The sequence below is a fragment of the Urocampus carinirostris genome, chromosome 13, assembly GCF_059441175.1.
Source record: "Urocampus carinirostris isolate Australia breed hairy pipefish chromosome 13, RoL_Ucar_1.0, whole genome shotgun sequence".
NCBI classification, from domain to species: Eukaryota; Metazoa; Chordata; class Actinopteri; order Syngnathiformes; family Syngnathidae; genus Urocampus; species Urocampus carinirostris.
In genome coordinates, this window is record NC_142361.1 from 24613048 (window position 1) to 24630252 (window position 17205).

A 17205-nucleotide genomic window follows, 5' to 3' on the forward strand; every position below is an offset into this window, starting at 1 on the left:
GAATGGAAACGAGGCCAGTAAAGAAGATAAGACGGCGGTGGACGCTCCCCGCTGAGGCTTTATATTGACGTAGTCCACCAGCCGAGATCTCATCAGCAGGCCTCCTCATCCACGGAGATGGTGCTCGTCTCCTTTCTCCCCAACTGTGTGTCAACATTAGCGATAATGGCAGCTTGAATAGCAAACACGGCCCCGAGAAATCTCACAGACCCTTGGGAGCACCCCCTCCCGCTCTCAACAAAATGAGACTTCTTTACGGACCTGTGTACTAAATCATAAAAAGAATGCTCATATTCCATCCATTTTCTGCACCGCTTATCCTCACAAGGGTCGCAGGGGGTGCTGGAGCCCATCCCAGGTGACTTCGGGAAGTGGGCAGAGGACACCCTGAACTGGTTGCCAGTCAGTCGCAGAGGAAGCTCATATTGCCTGATGCAATTGTGAGAATTCAAACACTGTTCGAAATCCGGCGTGCACAATGCATGAGCCCTTCGGTACGCGGCGTACTGGAGGCTATGTGGATATTTTTAGTGGCTCCCAGTACCGCTTCTTCTCCTGCATGGACCAATCAGCAGCAACTTGTCACACTGTTCCCATGCTGAGACATGTTTAAATATTGATGGGGAGAAGAGCGAGTACTCGGAGTCATGATGACAGGTTGGCGGAGGATTAGTGAGGAATAATGGCAAAAACTATAGTCATGGATTTTGTTTTATTTCTCTCACGGATGCATGAATGTGTAAAATTTTGATGGTTGAGGAGGAAGAAACAATGCAGCAACAATTATATAGAAATTGTTCTGTTGTCAGGTCATTTGATATAAAAAAAAAATGTGAGGATAATTTTCTTATTTTGGTACAAATTATTCATAATGTAAAATAAAAATAGGATTAAATATTTCAACGAATGATATTGAATGAGAATACATTTAAGTAATATGCAATTATCAAAAGTATGATTAAGTTAATCTATTTTTAATATTGGAAACCTAAAAAGAAGATTTCATTCGATGCCAGTTTATACATTTATTTATTTTGACTATTATTGCGCACTGCTGTTCATCGTTTTTACTAGTACATCATTGTCGCTATCGACCAATCATGTTGCTGTTCTTTGACTACCACACCCTTAAAGGGTGATCTTTTTTTTTTTTTTTTTTTTTTTTTTAAACTTTGCTTGGCTGACGCTTCTATCGGTTAGTTAGTGTGTAGAAGGGAAAGTGTGAAGCACATTGTAAAGCACTTTGGGAGGTTTTCATTGACTTAGAAAAGCGCTATATAAATGCAGATTATTTACATTTACCTTGACGATTTGATAAAAAGAAAAGAAAAAGATGCCTCGGAATGCTTTAGGATGGTATGGAATTTCTTATTTGAAAGCCCCTCTCTGGGTCCTCCTTACAAGTTACAAAATGCGTTGATGACTTCTCCTTACTAAAATTTAAAATTAACAGTTTTCTTTTTTACTAAACCATAACTTAGTAAAATCTTAGGTTTTATTTTTAATTGTTCACTATATTTTGATTACATTAATATTTAATAATGATATGGATTATTTAATATCTGTAAATTATTGCATTATTTTTCTTTGTTATAAATTAATGGTTATCGTACTTATATATTCCATTTGCTTATTTTTAGTCAAATGACAAAATGTTTAATTTCATTACATTATTTAATCACAGTATAAAAATATAGTGTGTCATAATAAACAGTTATTATTTTAACTATTTGTATTGAAAGTGTATTTTACCATCTCATTGTTTCAACATATGTTTTAAAGGAAATAAAATACACTAAAGATAAGCAAATAAGCAGAATTATAAGCAGTATTCTTTACATTGATCATACATATTTAAAATATTGTATAAATAAATTATTTGCCATGTCGTATCATTTTACGAGTTTGACATATAGATATATATATATATTTTTTTAAATTTTACTAAGAAATGAACTATGAAATACACGTGAAAAGTACTATTTGTATTTATGTCTGAGAACAATTCAAGTAAAATGTTATTATGCTAGAAACTAAATAAAAACTATAATAAGTTGTTTTAAAATCAAGTATTTATAAAAAATTGAAAAAAGGTAAATATGAATTTAAAGGATTTATGTTGAAATAAAAAAAGCTATGGTCAAAATGGGCAACATTCTCTGACAATTCAGAACAAAATTTGTAAAAAAATGTTTGCAATACTAAATCGGTTTCATCTAGACAATTAAACAGTTTAAGACATTTATCGGAATCAGAATAGTATTGTCTTTATAGTCATGGAATACAAAACGGTGTACATTGTTCTCATCAATATCAGATGTGGCACTCCAGGACAACCATGTATTAAAAATTATGATTAAAAATATGATTGAAAAAAAAATATTTATACAGTGGAACCTCGGTTCTTTACCATAATCCGTTCCAGAACACTGTTCGAGAACCGATTTGTTCAATCACCGAAATCATTATTCCCATTAAAAATAATGTAAATCGTTTTAATCCGTTCCAACACCCTTACCATGAATGTTTAACGTAAACATGAAGCTAACCCAGGCTAATCGTACGTTCGCGTTATCGTAATCTTCCGTACGAAAGAACGTGTAAAAATAAAAAAATCAGGTCGTTTACAAGTCATTTAGCACAAGTGGCTAGCGCTTCATTGGAAAGAGGGCTCCGTTGTAACACCCTGAATTTTGGGCTCCGTTCCAACACCCTGAATGTTCAACGTAATCGTAAAGCTAACCCAGGCTAATCGTACGTTCGCGTTATTGTAATCTTCCGTACGAAAGATTACGCTAACACGAACGTGTAAAAATAAAAAGATAAAGATAAAGAAAAGAATTAAGAATAGGATTTCTTACCTTTGTGGTGGTCAGCAGAAGGCGCATGCTGTATTCCCGAGCAAGATCAGAAACTCGCACACCTCTTTTATATTGAGCTATTATGTCCTTCTTAAAGGCAATAGTGCGAACAACTTTTCTTTTTTCACCTGTCCTGCTTGCACCGACATTTTTCGGAGGCATAGTTAGGGGCTAAAATACTCCGTTCACCGATATTAAAAGCGAAAGCAAAAAGAGGCAAGTGCGCACGTGATAACAGTTGGTCATGAGGGGTGGGGGCGATCTACACGATCTACACCCGTACGCCGCTCAGCATCGCACCCTAGCGTACGCACTCACGCATTACCGGCGTTCAAACTCCGAATTTTTGACCGAACAGCGAAGCAAGAATTTCTCGAAATTTTTGGTCGAACTCTGATTTGTTCGAACTGAGAGGCGTTCGAAAACCGAGGTTCCACTGTGTATGTTTATATATATATATATATATATATATATATATATAATAAGGCTAGATATTCACATGGTAGTGCTTGTTGACTTTCTAGCATCAAAAAAATAGTGCAAAAATAGTGTAATTTCATTAAAATTGTGCAAAGATGAGGATAAAAATAAGAAGTCATCTTTATTTGTCAAGTCATCTTTATTTGTATAGCCCTAAATCACGAAGAGTCTCAATGGGCTTCACAGATTATTACACTATATTACACAGACTATTCGGTATAAGAAATGAATATTTATCATGAATCTATCTAGACAGCAACCTGAAATGTATATAAGATTGAAAGAACAATCTACCAAAGTGAACTAAATCATAATCTGTCCACTGATCAGTAGCTGTCACTCCACTGAAGTGGTATAATGTGTGTGTTCTCTGTGCAGTTTTATAGTTCATGGGGTAATAAAACAAAGGACAGAATTTAGTATCTTATGTAATAAATGTTCTTTTGTCAAATAAAACTGCAGTAACAATATATTTTTTAATTTTGTCGACCATAAAACATGAAAAATCATTTTTATCCTTTCAGCACATTAGTATAAAAGTTAACAGCTACAATGTGTGTGACTTTCTGATTTAGTTCAGAATCCAAAATAAAACATGCAGAGTTTGAATCATAATGATACTTCCGAGATTATTTTTTTCATTATTGTTTATTTTAGTCTGATTCGGAAAATTGCACCATCAATTGAATGGATCCTGAGAGTGGAAACAAACTGAAAACTGGGAGATCATTTCTAAAATTACATTTTTCTTTTCCTATACCTACTTATTCAGGGGTCTCAAACTCACTTTTTGGGGGGGGGCACTGGACCCACAGTGTGCGACATAATGGGCCAAATCAATTTTTCCACAAGAAAAACTGCTAAAAACATTCCACTGTCCTCAGTTATCTTTTAAAAAAAAATCTACACAAAATAAGATCATAAAAACAAAAAACATCAAGAATTAATATGCAAATAAATCAGTCAACATGTTGTAAACAAATCCATTATTTGCATGGGCTGACCTTACTTTTTTTTTTTACTTCTTTTTCCCTATTTTTTTTATTTTTTCTTCTTTTTTTTTACTTCTCTTTCCTGTTTTGAGACTCATTGTGAATAAGGGCAATACAAATAAACATGACTTGACTGTCCTCATGTTGAGGTTTTTGAGTTTTCCCTTGCCCTCATGTAGGTTTTAAATCAGGGGATGGTTTAATAATAATCTGTGGTTTGTGCAGCTCTTTGAGACTCATTGTGATTAAGGGCTATACAAATAAACATGACTTGACTTTTTCCTTCTTTCTTTTTTGTTTGTCTCTCTTTTCCCTTTCTTGTTTTCTTTTCCCCCTATCATTTTAAAAGCCTGGGCAAAAATTAGAGAAGAAAAAAGGGGCTTTCTGATCACTTTGCGTCTCAGTAGTTTGTTTTCCTTCCTTGCGCTTTAAGCACTCGTTTTTTGTTACATAAGCATCAAGTGGTCAAATAATACACACTGTCGTTAAGAACTTTCATTTTAACGCGGGGGGCCTCAAAATACCATGCCGGCAAAACGCAAATTTGAAACCCCTGTCCTAAATGTATTTTAAAAAGTGCTCCATTTAAAACCTGAAACAAACTTTGATGGTTAATTTTGCATTTATGGAGTATGTTATCGGTAAGAAATTAAGCTGTTTTCAAAATTTGGGACCTCGTTAGGAAAATTTGGCTTTTCTGTAACACAACCCACAACTGTATTTGTAATAGTATTCTCTTTTCAATTTTAGTCAGTGTAAACAAACTATTTTGATTAATATTTACATTTATGAAGTAATAATTTAGGTAGCAAAAAAGTTACCTTTCATCCGTGCAAAGAGGACGCCATATTGTTTTACTTGCTGACGTCATCATCAGGGCATCAACCAATCATGGTTAATTTAGTAAATATCCCATGATTATACGCTTAAAAAAAAAGTCAACTGTGATTGGTCGCTATTTGAGCGGTAAACTGGCAACATCAGTAAAAGGTGAAATAGCGTTTGTGTTGAAGTTCAATTAAAATACAAAAGAAAATAAGTATAAGTTTAAATTGTTTATTAATTGTTTTTTATTTATTTAAGCTCTTTCTGTTATGAGGGGCTTACCATAGTTGAATGACTTCAATATAAAGCTTGCCGTCGAAGTAGGAGTTCTGTGGTCTTTTTCTCTTATGGAGATAAAAAGGTAACTCTTCCAAACTTCCCCAAAATTATTATTAATCCACTTTATTTCAATTCAGTATGAATTCAAATGTGTATACTCAAGTGAACCTAGAATGATACGCCAATTTTAACATCAATGTAAAAAGCCCAATGGAATAATTTTTAATAGCGACCTGGGCTGCAGTATAGTATTGAGCCTGCAGGTGACGCTATTACAACACCGACGTCATTGCCCAGCGTTCTCACTGGAAAGGACTGTAGTATAGAAAAGGGGCCAGCGAGGCATATGTTTGCAGGTGGAACCAGCTGCAACATCATGAATTCATTTCTCATCTTTTTGCACCATTGATCGGGTCGGAAGCCGGTGCACTGGCCCCTGAAGATGTTCGGGGATGGAGAGGGCACCGTGTGGGACCGGGTTGGGCGACCCCACCGGGACTGCATGTGCTATCTCGGACCTCCAACGAACTTGATGCCCATGTAAGTTTAATTGGTGATATTCTTGCAAAGGTCGATGCACCGACCTGTTGCGCATGAGATATTTTGAGGTGCAGGAGAGTATGTTATTATAATAAAAAGGGTGTAACTGTTTTCTAGAAAGGTGTCATGATATATGTCATTAACTCATTTTGTGTTGATTTTTGATTTTTTTTACAGTTTTTATAATTGTTTATTTTTAAAGACTCGCTGTTTTTGTTGAATGTTAGTTTAGTTGCATCCTGTGGTCACTTTACAGAATTATCTTTTACCATTCCACAAGCTGGAAATAACATCGTTCTCAATTATAGTACGAAATATGCATGAGTGTGCAACCTCTATTTATATGCTCATGATGCCTGGAGCCTTTGCTTTTTTTATGCAGCTCCCAACAGACAATTTGTGATTGATACTTAATTTTCTAAGAGCCTTGGAAACAAAGCAGAGACACAGTAGGTCGATATTCAGTTTACCCTCGTTTATCGCGAGTTTACGCTCCAAAACACCTTTAATACATGATATCCATGAAGTAAAAATATTATACGGTAAAACCCCTGCATTCCACATTAATCCCTTCTGAGGTGAGTACACACTAACTAACTGATAGCAGCGTCAGCCATGCAAGGTTAAAAAAAACCAGATCACCCCTTAAGGGTGTGGTAGTCAAAGAACAGCAACATGATTGGTCAATAGCAACAATGACGTACTAGTCAAAAAAATGAACAGCAGTGCGCAATAATAGTCAAAATAAATAAATGTAGAAAACTGGTATCAAATGAAATCTTCTTTTTAGGTTTCCAATACTAAAAGTTAAACTGCTGTGTATGGGGGGATAGAAACCCATGCAGTATATATGGTAAGTAATATCCATCCATCAATTATCCGCACGGCTTATCCTCCGTAGGGTCGCAGGGTATAGTAAGTAATACTTATGTGTAATATATGCATACGATTAAATGAAATTACAAATATACATGTAAAGGAGGGCAGCATGGCGGCGCAGTGGTTAAGGCGTGTGCGCCACAGTTCTGAGGTCATGAGATCGAACCTTCCTGTGTGGAGTTTGCATGTTCTCCCCGTGCTTGCGTGGGTTTCCTCCGGGCACTCCGGTTTCCTCCCAAATTCCAAAAACATGCATGTCAGGTTAATTGGCTGGTCCAAATTGTCCGTAGGTGTGAATGAGCGAGTGAGTTGTCTGTCTCTGTGTGCCCTGTGACTGGCTGGCAACCAGTTCAGGGTGTCCACTGCCCGAACATAGCTGAGATGGGCTCCATCACCCCCGCGACCCTACTGAGGATAAGGGGTGCAGATAATGGATGTATATACATGTAAAGGAAAATGTTAATTGTATATACCTTTGATGTGATGTGGCCTTTTTTAAGAATTGTCCCCACTGTCAATTGGTTAAGCGTGTTTTTTCTTTATATTTGCTGATAAACCCAAACTTTGTTTCCATGGTTATCCGGATTTGCTTCTCCCTCTAGCATCACTGTAAGTCTTGGGACCCACAGTTGTTAAATACAGTATGGTATTGTAATAACTTGGAAAGTCTTTATGAAGCATATTCTGATCTGATGGAAGAGAGAGAAGGCATTGAAGGAGGGACTTCAGTCTATAGAATTTCGGCATCTTCATGAAGTTGTGATGCAGACCGGAATCTTTTATTCCGTCAACCAATGGCAAACTGCCATCTTAGAGATGTATGAGATATGTCACTGGCACAGTCATATGCACAAACACAGCAAATTTGGAATTTTATCTGTTTTTGGGCAGGCACAATGCCGGAAGAGGATCAGAACATTAACGTATTCCAGATCGTAACATAAAAACGTTGCTGGATGAAAAAATATATAACCCAGGTCTACGAGAACTACGTGACAAATTGTGCAGTCTATAACAAAACTATATGCACCGGACAGAAGAGCAGTTTCAGTGACAGACTGCTGTCACTGTCTTGTACTACGGACAGACTGAAGAGATCGAGATCTTTTCTTCCTCATGCCATGAGGCTCTTTAACTCCACCCGGCAGAGTAAAGGCCCACATTAAACCACACCACCTACATTGGATATTACCGAATCTTACTGCATTATGTGTTCTGTGTAGCACTATTTAGTTACTCTATATAACATGCTAAAGTGGGCATTTGCACGTCACACTGGGTATCTGTATATTGTATTCTTTTGGCTTTATTATTGTATTGTTCTCAGCTCAGGGATGCTGCTGGAAATGTGAATTTCCCTTAGGGGATGAATAAAGTATCTATCTATCTATCTATCTATCTAAACAGACAAACCACTATTTATATGCTCATGTAGCCTGGAGCCATCGCTAGATTATCTAGCCCTCAACAAATCACTTGTGATTGATTCTTAGTTTTCAATGAACCTCAGAAAGAAATGGCCGAGATGTAGTTGGTCGATATTACGCTTGCAAAACCAGTCACTAGCACTTAATGTCTTCTTCACAATAGCTGAGCCAGTGAAGGATGATGATTTCTATTCTGAACTGAACATTTATCCGTGCAACACCAAACACCGAGCTCCACTCTAAGAATCAGAGCTCATTTCTAGTTAGCGGATTCCTAATCAGACTTCTATCTCTCGTTTTTTGCCTTCTCCTCTTCTCAGCGGGATGCGCAAGTCGCCCGAAGTGAGCCCGAGAAGGCTTTCAGACATCAGCCCGCAACTCAGGCAGCTCAAGTACCTGGTGGTGGATGAGGCCATCAAAGAGGACCTCAAGTCTTCCCGCTCGGTGGAGGACATCAACAGTGCCTCAATAGAGGAACGAATATTACGGATTACCGGATACTATGGCTACCAGCCTTGGAGTGCCAGCTACAAGAGTGAGTTTGATTGTTCTGGGGAAATGGCATATGTTTGATTTTGAGTCTGGAAAAACAGAGAACAGGTTGGTTTTGAGTGATTACAGGGTAATGTAATACAATACATCCCCAAAATACGACAATCAGTTTTTAGATTGGGATCACGCAGTTTCCCGTATGGCAGGAAATAGGGACCTGTGGTAATGGTTAATGTGTTCCAAAACCCTGCTACCCCAGGTAAAAACATTAAATAAGAAAATTGTATAAAGTAAATAGTTATTATGTGTAATAAACGCACATATTATTGAATTAAATTATAAATAAAAAACATGTAAAGGAAAAATGAAATTGTACTTTGGTGTGATGTGGCTTGAGTTGGTTCAATTTAGTAGCGTGTGGATGCAGAATGGCTTAGGAAAGCACTGTCATGCCTTTAGAAGACTTTGTTCCATTAATTACCTCTTGTATAAATAGTGCAAGAAATATTGTCCGTGTTATATAGATGTACTTCGTGTGTATGCAAGTATGTATGTGAAGGTTAAAGTGTCTTCAATATCTTTCCAATAGAATTCTAGCTCTGGCCCTCACAAAGATTTAAAAACAAACTTTAAAGGGTGGGTTGCCTGGTGGACTGTCAAACTTGTTACAGAATTGGTCGGCAGAGAAAATTGGGCGTGGTTTGGTCGTGATTGACAGCAGCAGTAAAAACTACGATCTAAAACATTTTTATGACCACAGGCTAAACTGAATAGACTAACCAAGCATACATACCATCCTGTTGACATTAATAAAAGGTAAATTTTATAATGCACTCTATTCTTACGTGCAATACACAAACTGTCTACAAAATTTAAAAAAAGCAAAATGCGCTTGTTTTAAACCAAAAGTGATAAACTTTTACCAAAAGCAAATATATTGGTATTGTTGGAGTGGTTTAGCACTTAAATCTTAGTTGAAAGATAAAACAACTGTAGAGTCGAAGACTAAAATACTAGTCTAAAGGCAAGATTTTTTGTTGAAATTTGAAAAAAAAAACGGTAGATTAAAAAAAAATCTTAGGCGTTTTTAAGGCAAGAAAAGCTGTAGTCTAACACGCAAACCGGTAGTGTTGGTAATATGACCAAGTGCTATGATAATAAATTGCTAGCCAGACTGTAGATTTAAAAAAATCTCATACAATAAGGGAACAACTAAATAATGATTTTCTTAAATAAACCTTTTAACAAATATACAATCGATTGTAGAGAGAAGGCCTATATAAAATATAATTAATTTAAATAATATGTATGTACAGTACACCCCTTTATGCATCCATCATATCAACTCATTCACTTAAAGTCCATTTAATACTATATGTAACATTGACATCTTTTGAAGTCTTTTGCCAGGTTCTTTTAGCCACTTGTTAGCTGCTCCAGCTAGTTCATGCTAGCTCCTAAAACCGGCAGTCATAGGTGATGGGCTTGTGGTTTATTGTCTTTCTAAAAAAACTCATGTAAATCAAAATCTCTTTATTCGATTCAGTACTAAATGGTACTCGATTTACACATTGTACCTTTAAAGACTCCAGCCGCTATGCTAAAAATAGAAATCATATGATCAAAAAAAAGGTCACGTATGATGTACAGATTTTGAAATCACTAATTTTCTTTAAAACCACTTTAAAAAAATGAATAGCTGAAATGATTATCTTAGTAATAATTGGCCTCGACCCGGCCATTGTCTTGATATGCTTTATATCAAATGACTGTGGTCATTATTTATTTAGCGCCTTAATACTTGCTGTGTTCAAGTACCGTGGATTAAATCCCAGTTGTAGTTGTAAAACATAACAATTGAAGACAAACCCTTCCATGCAAGACATCATTACCAGAGTTTTTTTTCTCTGCTGGAGGTTGGTGCAATTGCTAGAGCCAGAATTTTTGCTCCACTTAAGCTCGAGGCATCAGACAGTGATAACTTGGCTTTGAGCTGTTGATTCTTTGAAGAATTTTTTTTCCCCCAACACAGCTTTTATCTTGTCTCTGTTTTTTAATCTGTGCATCACTTTAGAGAGATTTGCATTATTTGAGATAGGAGAGGGCCTAGGTTTCATTAATTGGGGTCTGCCAAGATGCGGTGGATAAAACAACACTTGGCTTATTAAGTAGGAAAATCGCATATTAACACAATTTAGCCTTACACTTTTTTTTGCTAACGACTGCCCTCTCGTGAGTACTCTTGTTTTGTTTGCAACTTTTTAACGCTAATGAGTGTAGTTGTGCATCAGACGGAAGTTCTAAAATATGTATGTGGTTGCTTCTTCAACATTCAGAGCTAATCACAACTCATTATACAACGTACACACCACAATATTCTGTAGCTGCCGTTTTGCAGTGGTGGTTTTCAAATGCGGGGACTTGAAGACATATTAAGGGTTGCATAAAATAATAACAAAATATCTTAAAAAGGAGCATTCACATAAAAGCACAGCAATTAATTTTATTTTATAATTTATTCAATTTTCATTTATTTTTACTACATTGTAACATGTTTCTTGGATTTTTTTTAAATTATATTTTTCTGATTTTAGTTAAAAAGAATAAATAAATAAATATATATATATATATATATATATATATATATATATGTATATATATATATATATATTTAGACCTCTTTCCTGCATTGGACTCATAACACCATCCATCCACGTCAATCTCCTTGCATTTACTTCTGTCTGAATAGAGGTCTAAATATAGTGGAAGATAGAGCTGTTGTTGGTGATAGGAATGAGTGGAGAAGTGTTGTAAAAGGATAGTGGGATGTTTAGACGTGTTCTAAGGGATGGGCAGGGCACCTGTATGATGCGGCAGGGGTAAACCTGTGAAAGCTGTCGGGCCCTGCTGTTGAACAGAAGAGTGTGTTGTGTCACCCTGACCCGAGTGACATAGTCGTTTTCTCGTGTCCTGTTTCATCTGGCGGGACGAAAGCATGACCATCTTGGGTCCCGGGGTGCTTAACTTGTTTGGGTGTTTGGGCATTTGGGTTGGCCATATTCCAAATATTTTTGTGTGTGTTTTTTGCTACTTTTTCCCTTTTTTTTTAATTTTCTTTGTTTTTGTAAGTGTTTTTCTTTCCGTCGTCACCCGACTCAAGGGATATGACCAAGGTAGATAGATAGTAAGATAGATAGATTTCTTTATAAAGACTGACATTTTAAAAATATATTTAAAATCAATTCTAAAAATTAGATATGAAATAAATTTGCTCATCTCAAGAAATAACTTCTTATTGTTTAAGTTAAATAATGATCGTGTAAAATAGTCTTCTAAACTGAGCAAAATAACACAAAATCTTGCTCACTTTAAGAATTAATATAAAGATAATTTTAAGAATTTCTTTTGCTTGAATAAAAAAATATTGTAGAAATTAATTAAAATAAAAATAGAAATTTAAATAATTGTTTCTAGTTTTAGTAAATAATGACTCTCTCTCTCTCTCCCTCTCTATATATAATGTCTAAAAGTTATTACTGTTAAACATCTCTACCATCTCATGAAATGCTGCCTGTTTTAATGATTGAATTTACTTTATTTGAAAATATTTTTTATAGACATTGTTGAATAAGGAAAAATATATACTTTACCTATAATGAAAATAGCTATTTGTTCGCAGTATGCAATGTGAAATATCCTTAGTAAACCACTGTTTAAATAGGTCTGAATAAGGTTTCTCAGGTAATAAAATCCCTCCATATTATAGAAGCAATTAAGGCTGGACAAGAATGATAAATGCATTAAAAATGATTGCAGTACAGTACAGCAGCAGCCACTACACACCAAAACCCATTCTAGGTAGACTTGATGAAAGCACCAAATGTCACCAAAAATTGCCGCTCATTTTCAAACATCGGTGAGTCACTTTACCTCAAGTAGAAAAATCATATGACTCACTACATAGCCTATATGCAGTATTAGATTGATATATTTAAAAATAAATGCCGCCGATGTATTATTAAGTTAGAATTTTCTGAACGAATACTCACTTTGACTTTCCTATGTTGACTTTTATTTGTCTGTTGGCTTTGAGGACAAGGAAAAGTTCATGCACGAAATGTTTCTCCTATTCTCCTACCGACTCCCTCATGTTTTCCATGAATTAAATGTTCGAGCAACATGACCTCAGCTCTATGAGAATAGAATACAGAATTCCTTTCATTTTGGGGGCCAATTCTTTCAAATCCCACCTGAATTATGTGAATTTCTGCAAAGTAGGAACCATATCATTTGTGTGTGTGTGTGTGTGTATTATACATGACTGCTTCACAAAATTGTGATAAAACTCTTTATTTTCTGTAATTCGACTAAAAAATAAAATTAGCATACATTCTGGATTAATAACAAATCAACTGAAATTCTGCAATATTGCTGATTATGGCTTACAGCACATTCTGTATATCAAACTCATGGTCCGCCACATCATTTTATGTTGCCTGCGAGAGCCTAAAATGTCTTGAGTGTCTAAAAATAAGTCAAAAGAGTTATTTGACTAAAGACTACATTTCCTACAATGGCTGTCGACTACGATACTCTCAGCGTGACGCTCACTTCTACTACACGGCAGTGTGTTTATATCAATGGTAATGAATGGAATTGAGAAATAAATAATCCCCCAAAATGTCCAATAATATTTACTTACTTTGATATACATAGTTTATAACATACGTGTAGCAACATTTTATCAATACGGCTGTAATATTTGTGTCTTGAATTAGTAAGTAATTTTACATACCATTTGATTGCATTTATGTAAATTTACAAGATCCATCAGGTCCATTGGAGATAGACATTACATGGACATGGCCCTCTGTGAAAATGGGTTTGACACCCCTGACTTAAGGGATGCTGGAGCCCATCCCAGCTACCTTCGGGGAGTGGACACCCTGAACCGGTTGCCAGCAGGGCACACAGAGACAGACAACTCACTCGCTTAATCACACATAAAGACAATTTGGACCGGCTTTTAGTCTGATATGCATGTTTTGGGAATGTGGGAGGAAGCCGGAGTGCTCGGAGGAAACCCATGCCAGCACGGGGAGAACATGCACCAAACTCCACACAGGAAGGCTGGCAGTTCGATTTGAACCCATGACCTCAGAACTGTGCCGCGGACGCGCTAACCACTCTGCTGCTGTGCAGCCAGTTTCACCATATTGAGCAATATTAAAAAAAATAAAAGAGTTGCAGTATTTCAGTTGATTTGTAATGAATCCGAATGTATGCCATTTAAAAATAAGGAATTTTATCACACTATTCTAATTTTCTGAGACAGTCCTATGTATACTATAGCTTAGCATAATTCATCTATTTACTGCGCACACAGTTTCCCTTCATTCAGTATAATTTTATGCTGGAAAGCACTGTGACACTTGTAGTATGGAGACAAATGATACACTCAATCTTTGAAGTACTCATTAAAAAATCTCTGTGTGTATTGATTGATTCCTCTGGCACATTTCTGTTTCATTTTTTACCCCCACTGATAATGCCACAGTTGTATCCATCCATATGTCGTGTAAGTCTCTGCTTATGCCAAGCCTGGTACGAGCACAACTTGTAGACAGACAGGACGCTGCGATTTAGCATTCTTTTGATGCATGGAGCAAACAAGCACAGTATTTCGTTGATTTCTGTGCGTGACATGAATGAAAACATCTTTTATTTAATGTCCACAGTTACATCTATTCCCCCCTGATCGTAGTGCTTGCAAACTGCATGTAAAGGGAGTTTGTTTGTCACTAATCATGTATACAATTTATCCGGAGAAGAAAGCAGTTCTCTGACTGGTTTGAGTGTGCTGGCGCTTGTAAAGTGACAACATAATTCTGCAAAGCACGTATTTGTCCGTGTTAATGGCACCCAGAACACTCAAGTCGAATCGTGAAGAGGTAAGGGAATACTGTTTAAACGAATCACTTTGTACCATAAAAGTGAAATATGCAGCTGTCTGAAAAAAGTCCCAAAACAGAATCAAAGGTCAGCTAAAGAAAACTCCACTGTCTGATGAATTAACTTCACCGCTCACCAGGATAGAGAAGTCATTGCCGTAAATCATGACCTGACAAATAAAAATAAACCACACAATATTAATGTTTGCATTGGGGCTGTCGGGCCATGATTTATTTATATCACCCGGTTGTCTCCTGCTGATTATTAACATTTTCTCCAAAGATTCCCATGCCGCCGAAACGAAAATTACTTTCTACACCGGCCTAACTTTGAACGCGCCAAAGTTTTTGTGCGTATGCTAATACCCCGGGACATTTACATTCAAGATGTGCGAAGGGGCTATGCGAGCTGGATTTGTATGAAAAACCCATTTGGTGAGAAGAGGATGTACTAGTTGCCCTGGTAACCAAATAACACACACACACTGGCACACAAAAACCTGAGGAAAAAAACATTGTTTTTTGAAATCTTGCAGCTTAAACCAGTTGAGCCGGATTTTTTACTGAAAATTAAGAAAAGTATCGAATTTACGATAACAAAGCAAGCCTCACCCTCTTCTGTGAATTTCGCAGTCGACGAGGCATGAAATGAGGTTGGCTTCTAATTTCAGCTTTCGCTTATGATGAGGCGGCGGGTGCAGGGGCAGGTCAGAGAGCTTATATGGTCATTTACACCTGAGCGTGGCAGCTCCGCTGAGACTGGGATGCACGCTCGAAGTATTCTGCTGGGGGCTGTCGGAAAAGAGAAGCACAGGGATATATTCAATTTGTGGAGAAAAAAATTGACAAAAATATATAAACATAGAGTTGTTTAATACAATGTATTGGATAAATTAAGCATTAGCAGGATTAAATATGGTCTCAAGTCTTTCTATTAAAAAAGGGCTCTGGTGCTGACTAGTTGGCAACATCTTGGCTTTGGCAGTATGCGTTTCTTAGCACATTAACCTCTGTACTTTTCTTCACATATGGCTTACGTTTAAATTTTTTGTTGGCCTCTATTGGAATTCATAGGTGACCAGTTAATAAGGATAATGCAGAGGGAGCAAAAGATTTTAGGTGATGAAGCTTTTTGACTTCTCAGTAACAGCAGTAATGTTAGTGTTTTTTCAGAGGAGAAAGAATGTCTGCTTTTGATTTATACAATGTGTATTTTTGTAATAAGTAATTCAGGCACTTAAGAGGAAGAAATAAGGAAGCACAATATGACAAAAATCAAATCAAATACAATACCAAAACTCACATCTTGATATTGATAACACGAGGACATAAAAATCCTTCTGCCCCACTTCAGAAGAAATACAAAATATTTTGAAGAAAGAATAATAATAATACATGTAATCATAACGTTTTGGCTTGAAGTTGCATTAAGTCCATAACACTATAATTTAAAATTGTATGATTTTTAGTTTGTATGTTGTATAAATATATAATTTGTAGTTTGTAAAACCAGCACTTGAGGCCAATCGGCTCAGCGTTAAGCAATAAAACAATAATTACACAAGTTCTATTTTATCTCCGAGGTTGGTTAACAGGTTGGTTGGTTGGTTGTATGGATTTCTTAACTCCTAGAGCAGTGTTTCTTTTTGAACCAAGGTACACTTTTATTTAAAAAAAAAAATGTTCAGAGGCACACCGTCCGTTGAAAATGTTTGAAAATGAAGTTATGTCAAATATATCACTGTACTACCTCATAAGCAGATAATTAGTATATAAAAAGAAGAAAATAATACTTAAAAATAAATAGAATGGTGTGCTTGATTTGTTTTTATTTTTTACCGTGCAACCTTAAATCGCTTTGTTAAACAAATTAAGTTATTAAATGTGTACTGTTCTACCTCATAAGCAGATAATTAGTATATAAAAAGAATATAAAAATCTACTGCCACCTACTGATATGGATGACTATTACAGTTCCTCATCTGAAGACAGGAAAAATACTGAATAATGGCCTGATTTTTTGGGAAAGATAATATTTGGCAAATTCCAGCGGCACACTAGACAAGGTCTCACGGCACACTATTGTGCCCCGGCACACAGGTTGAAAAACACTGCCCTAGGGTCGTAGGGGCACCATTTGCTGTGGTGTGTCTTGGGCAAGTACAGCCTGGTGGCGCCCATATCTCTCCAGGCCAACCCATGTACCGGTATATAATTTGAAAACCACGACTAGAGGTATTAGGCAGTCAATACTGGCTGCTGTGCAGAGGATTTGATCCGAAGTAAAATGATCACCTTTACATGGTAACTGTTAACATGACGGAAAAACCCAAAAATATACTGGACTGTCTCAGAAAATTAGAATATTGTGATAAAGTTCTTTATTTTCTGTAATGCAATTAAAAAAACAAAAATGTCATACATTCTGGATTCATTACACATCAACTGAACTATTTCAAGCCTTTTATTATTTTAATAT

At 36.2% G+C, this 17205-nt stretch overlaps 2 protein-coding genes across 4 annotated transcripts in view; one reads left to right on the forward strand and one right to left on the reverse strand.

Annotated features, from left to right (window-relative positions):
* map3k4 (mitogen-activated protein kinase kinase kinase 4) overlaps nt 1–15494 on the reverse strand; it is an 83175-nt gene extending 67681 nt beyond the window's left edge. Inside the window, exon 1 of one of the 2 annotated variants that reach the window (XM_088351475.1) lies at nt 15339–15494. In XM_088351475.1, the coding sequence (XP_088207601.1) occupies nt 15339–15371 (33 nt within the window). In that variant the 5' untranslated portion in view covers nt 15372–15494. Of the gene's footprint in view, nt 1–5154; nt 5213–15338 lie in introns of those variants that run through there. The other variant, XM_088351474.1, reaches the window with a different exon arrangement.
* The window catches only part of slc35f3b (solute carrier family 35 member F3b), a 65059-nt gene continuing 53159 nt past the window's right edge, over nt 5306–17205 (forward strand). The window contains exons 1-4 of one of the 2 annotated variants that reach the window (XM_088351478.1): nt 5306–5323; nt 5417–5519; nt 5859–5977; nt 8604–8818. In XM_088351478.1, coding sequence (XP_088207604.1) covers nt 5880–5977; nt 8604–8818 — 313 coding nt within the window. In that variant the 5' untranslated portion in view covers nt 5306–5323; nt 5417–5519; nt 5859–5879. Of the gene's footprint in view, nt 5520–5858; nt 5978–8603; nt 8819–17205 lie in introns of both variants that reach the window. The other variant, XM_088351479.1, reaches the window with a different exon arrangement.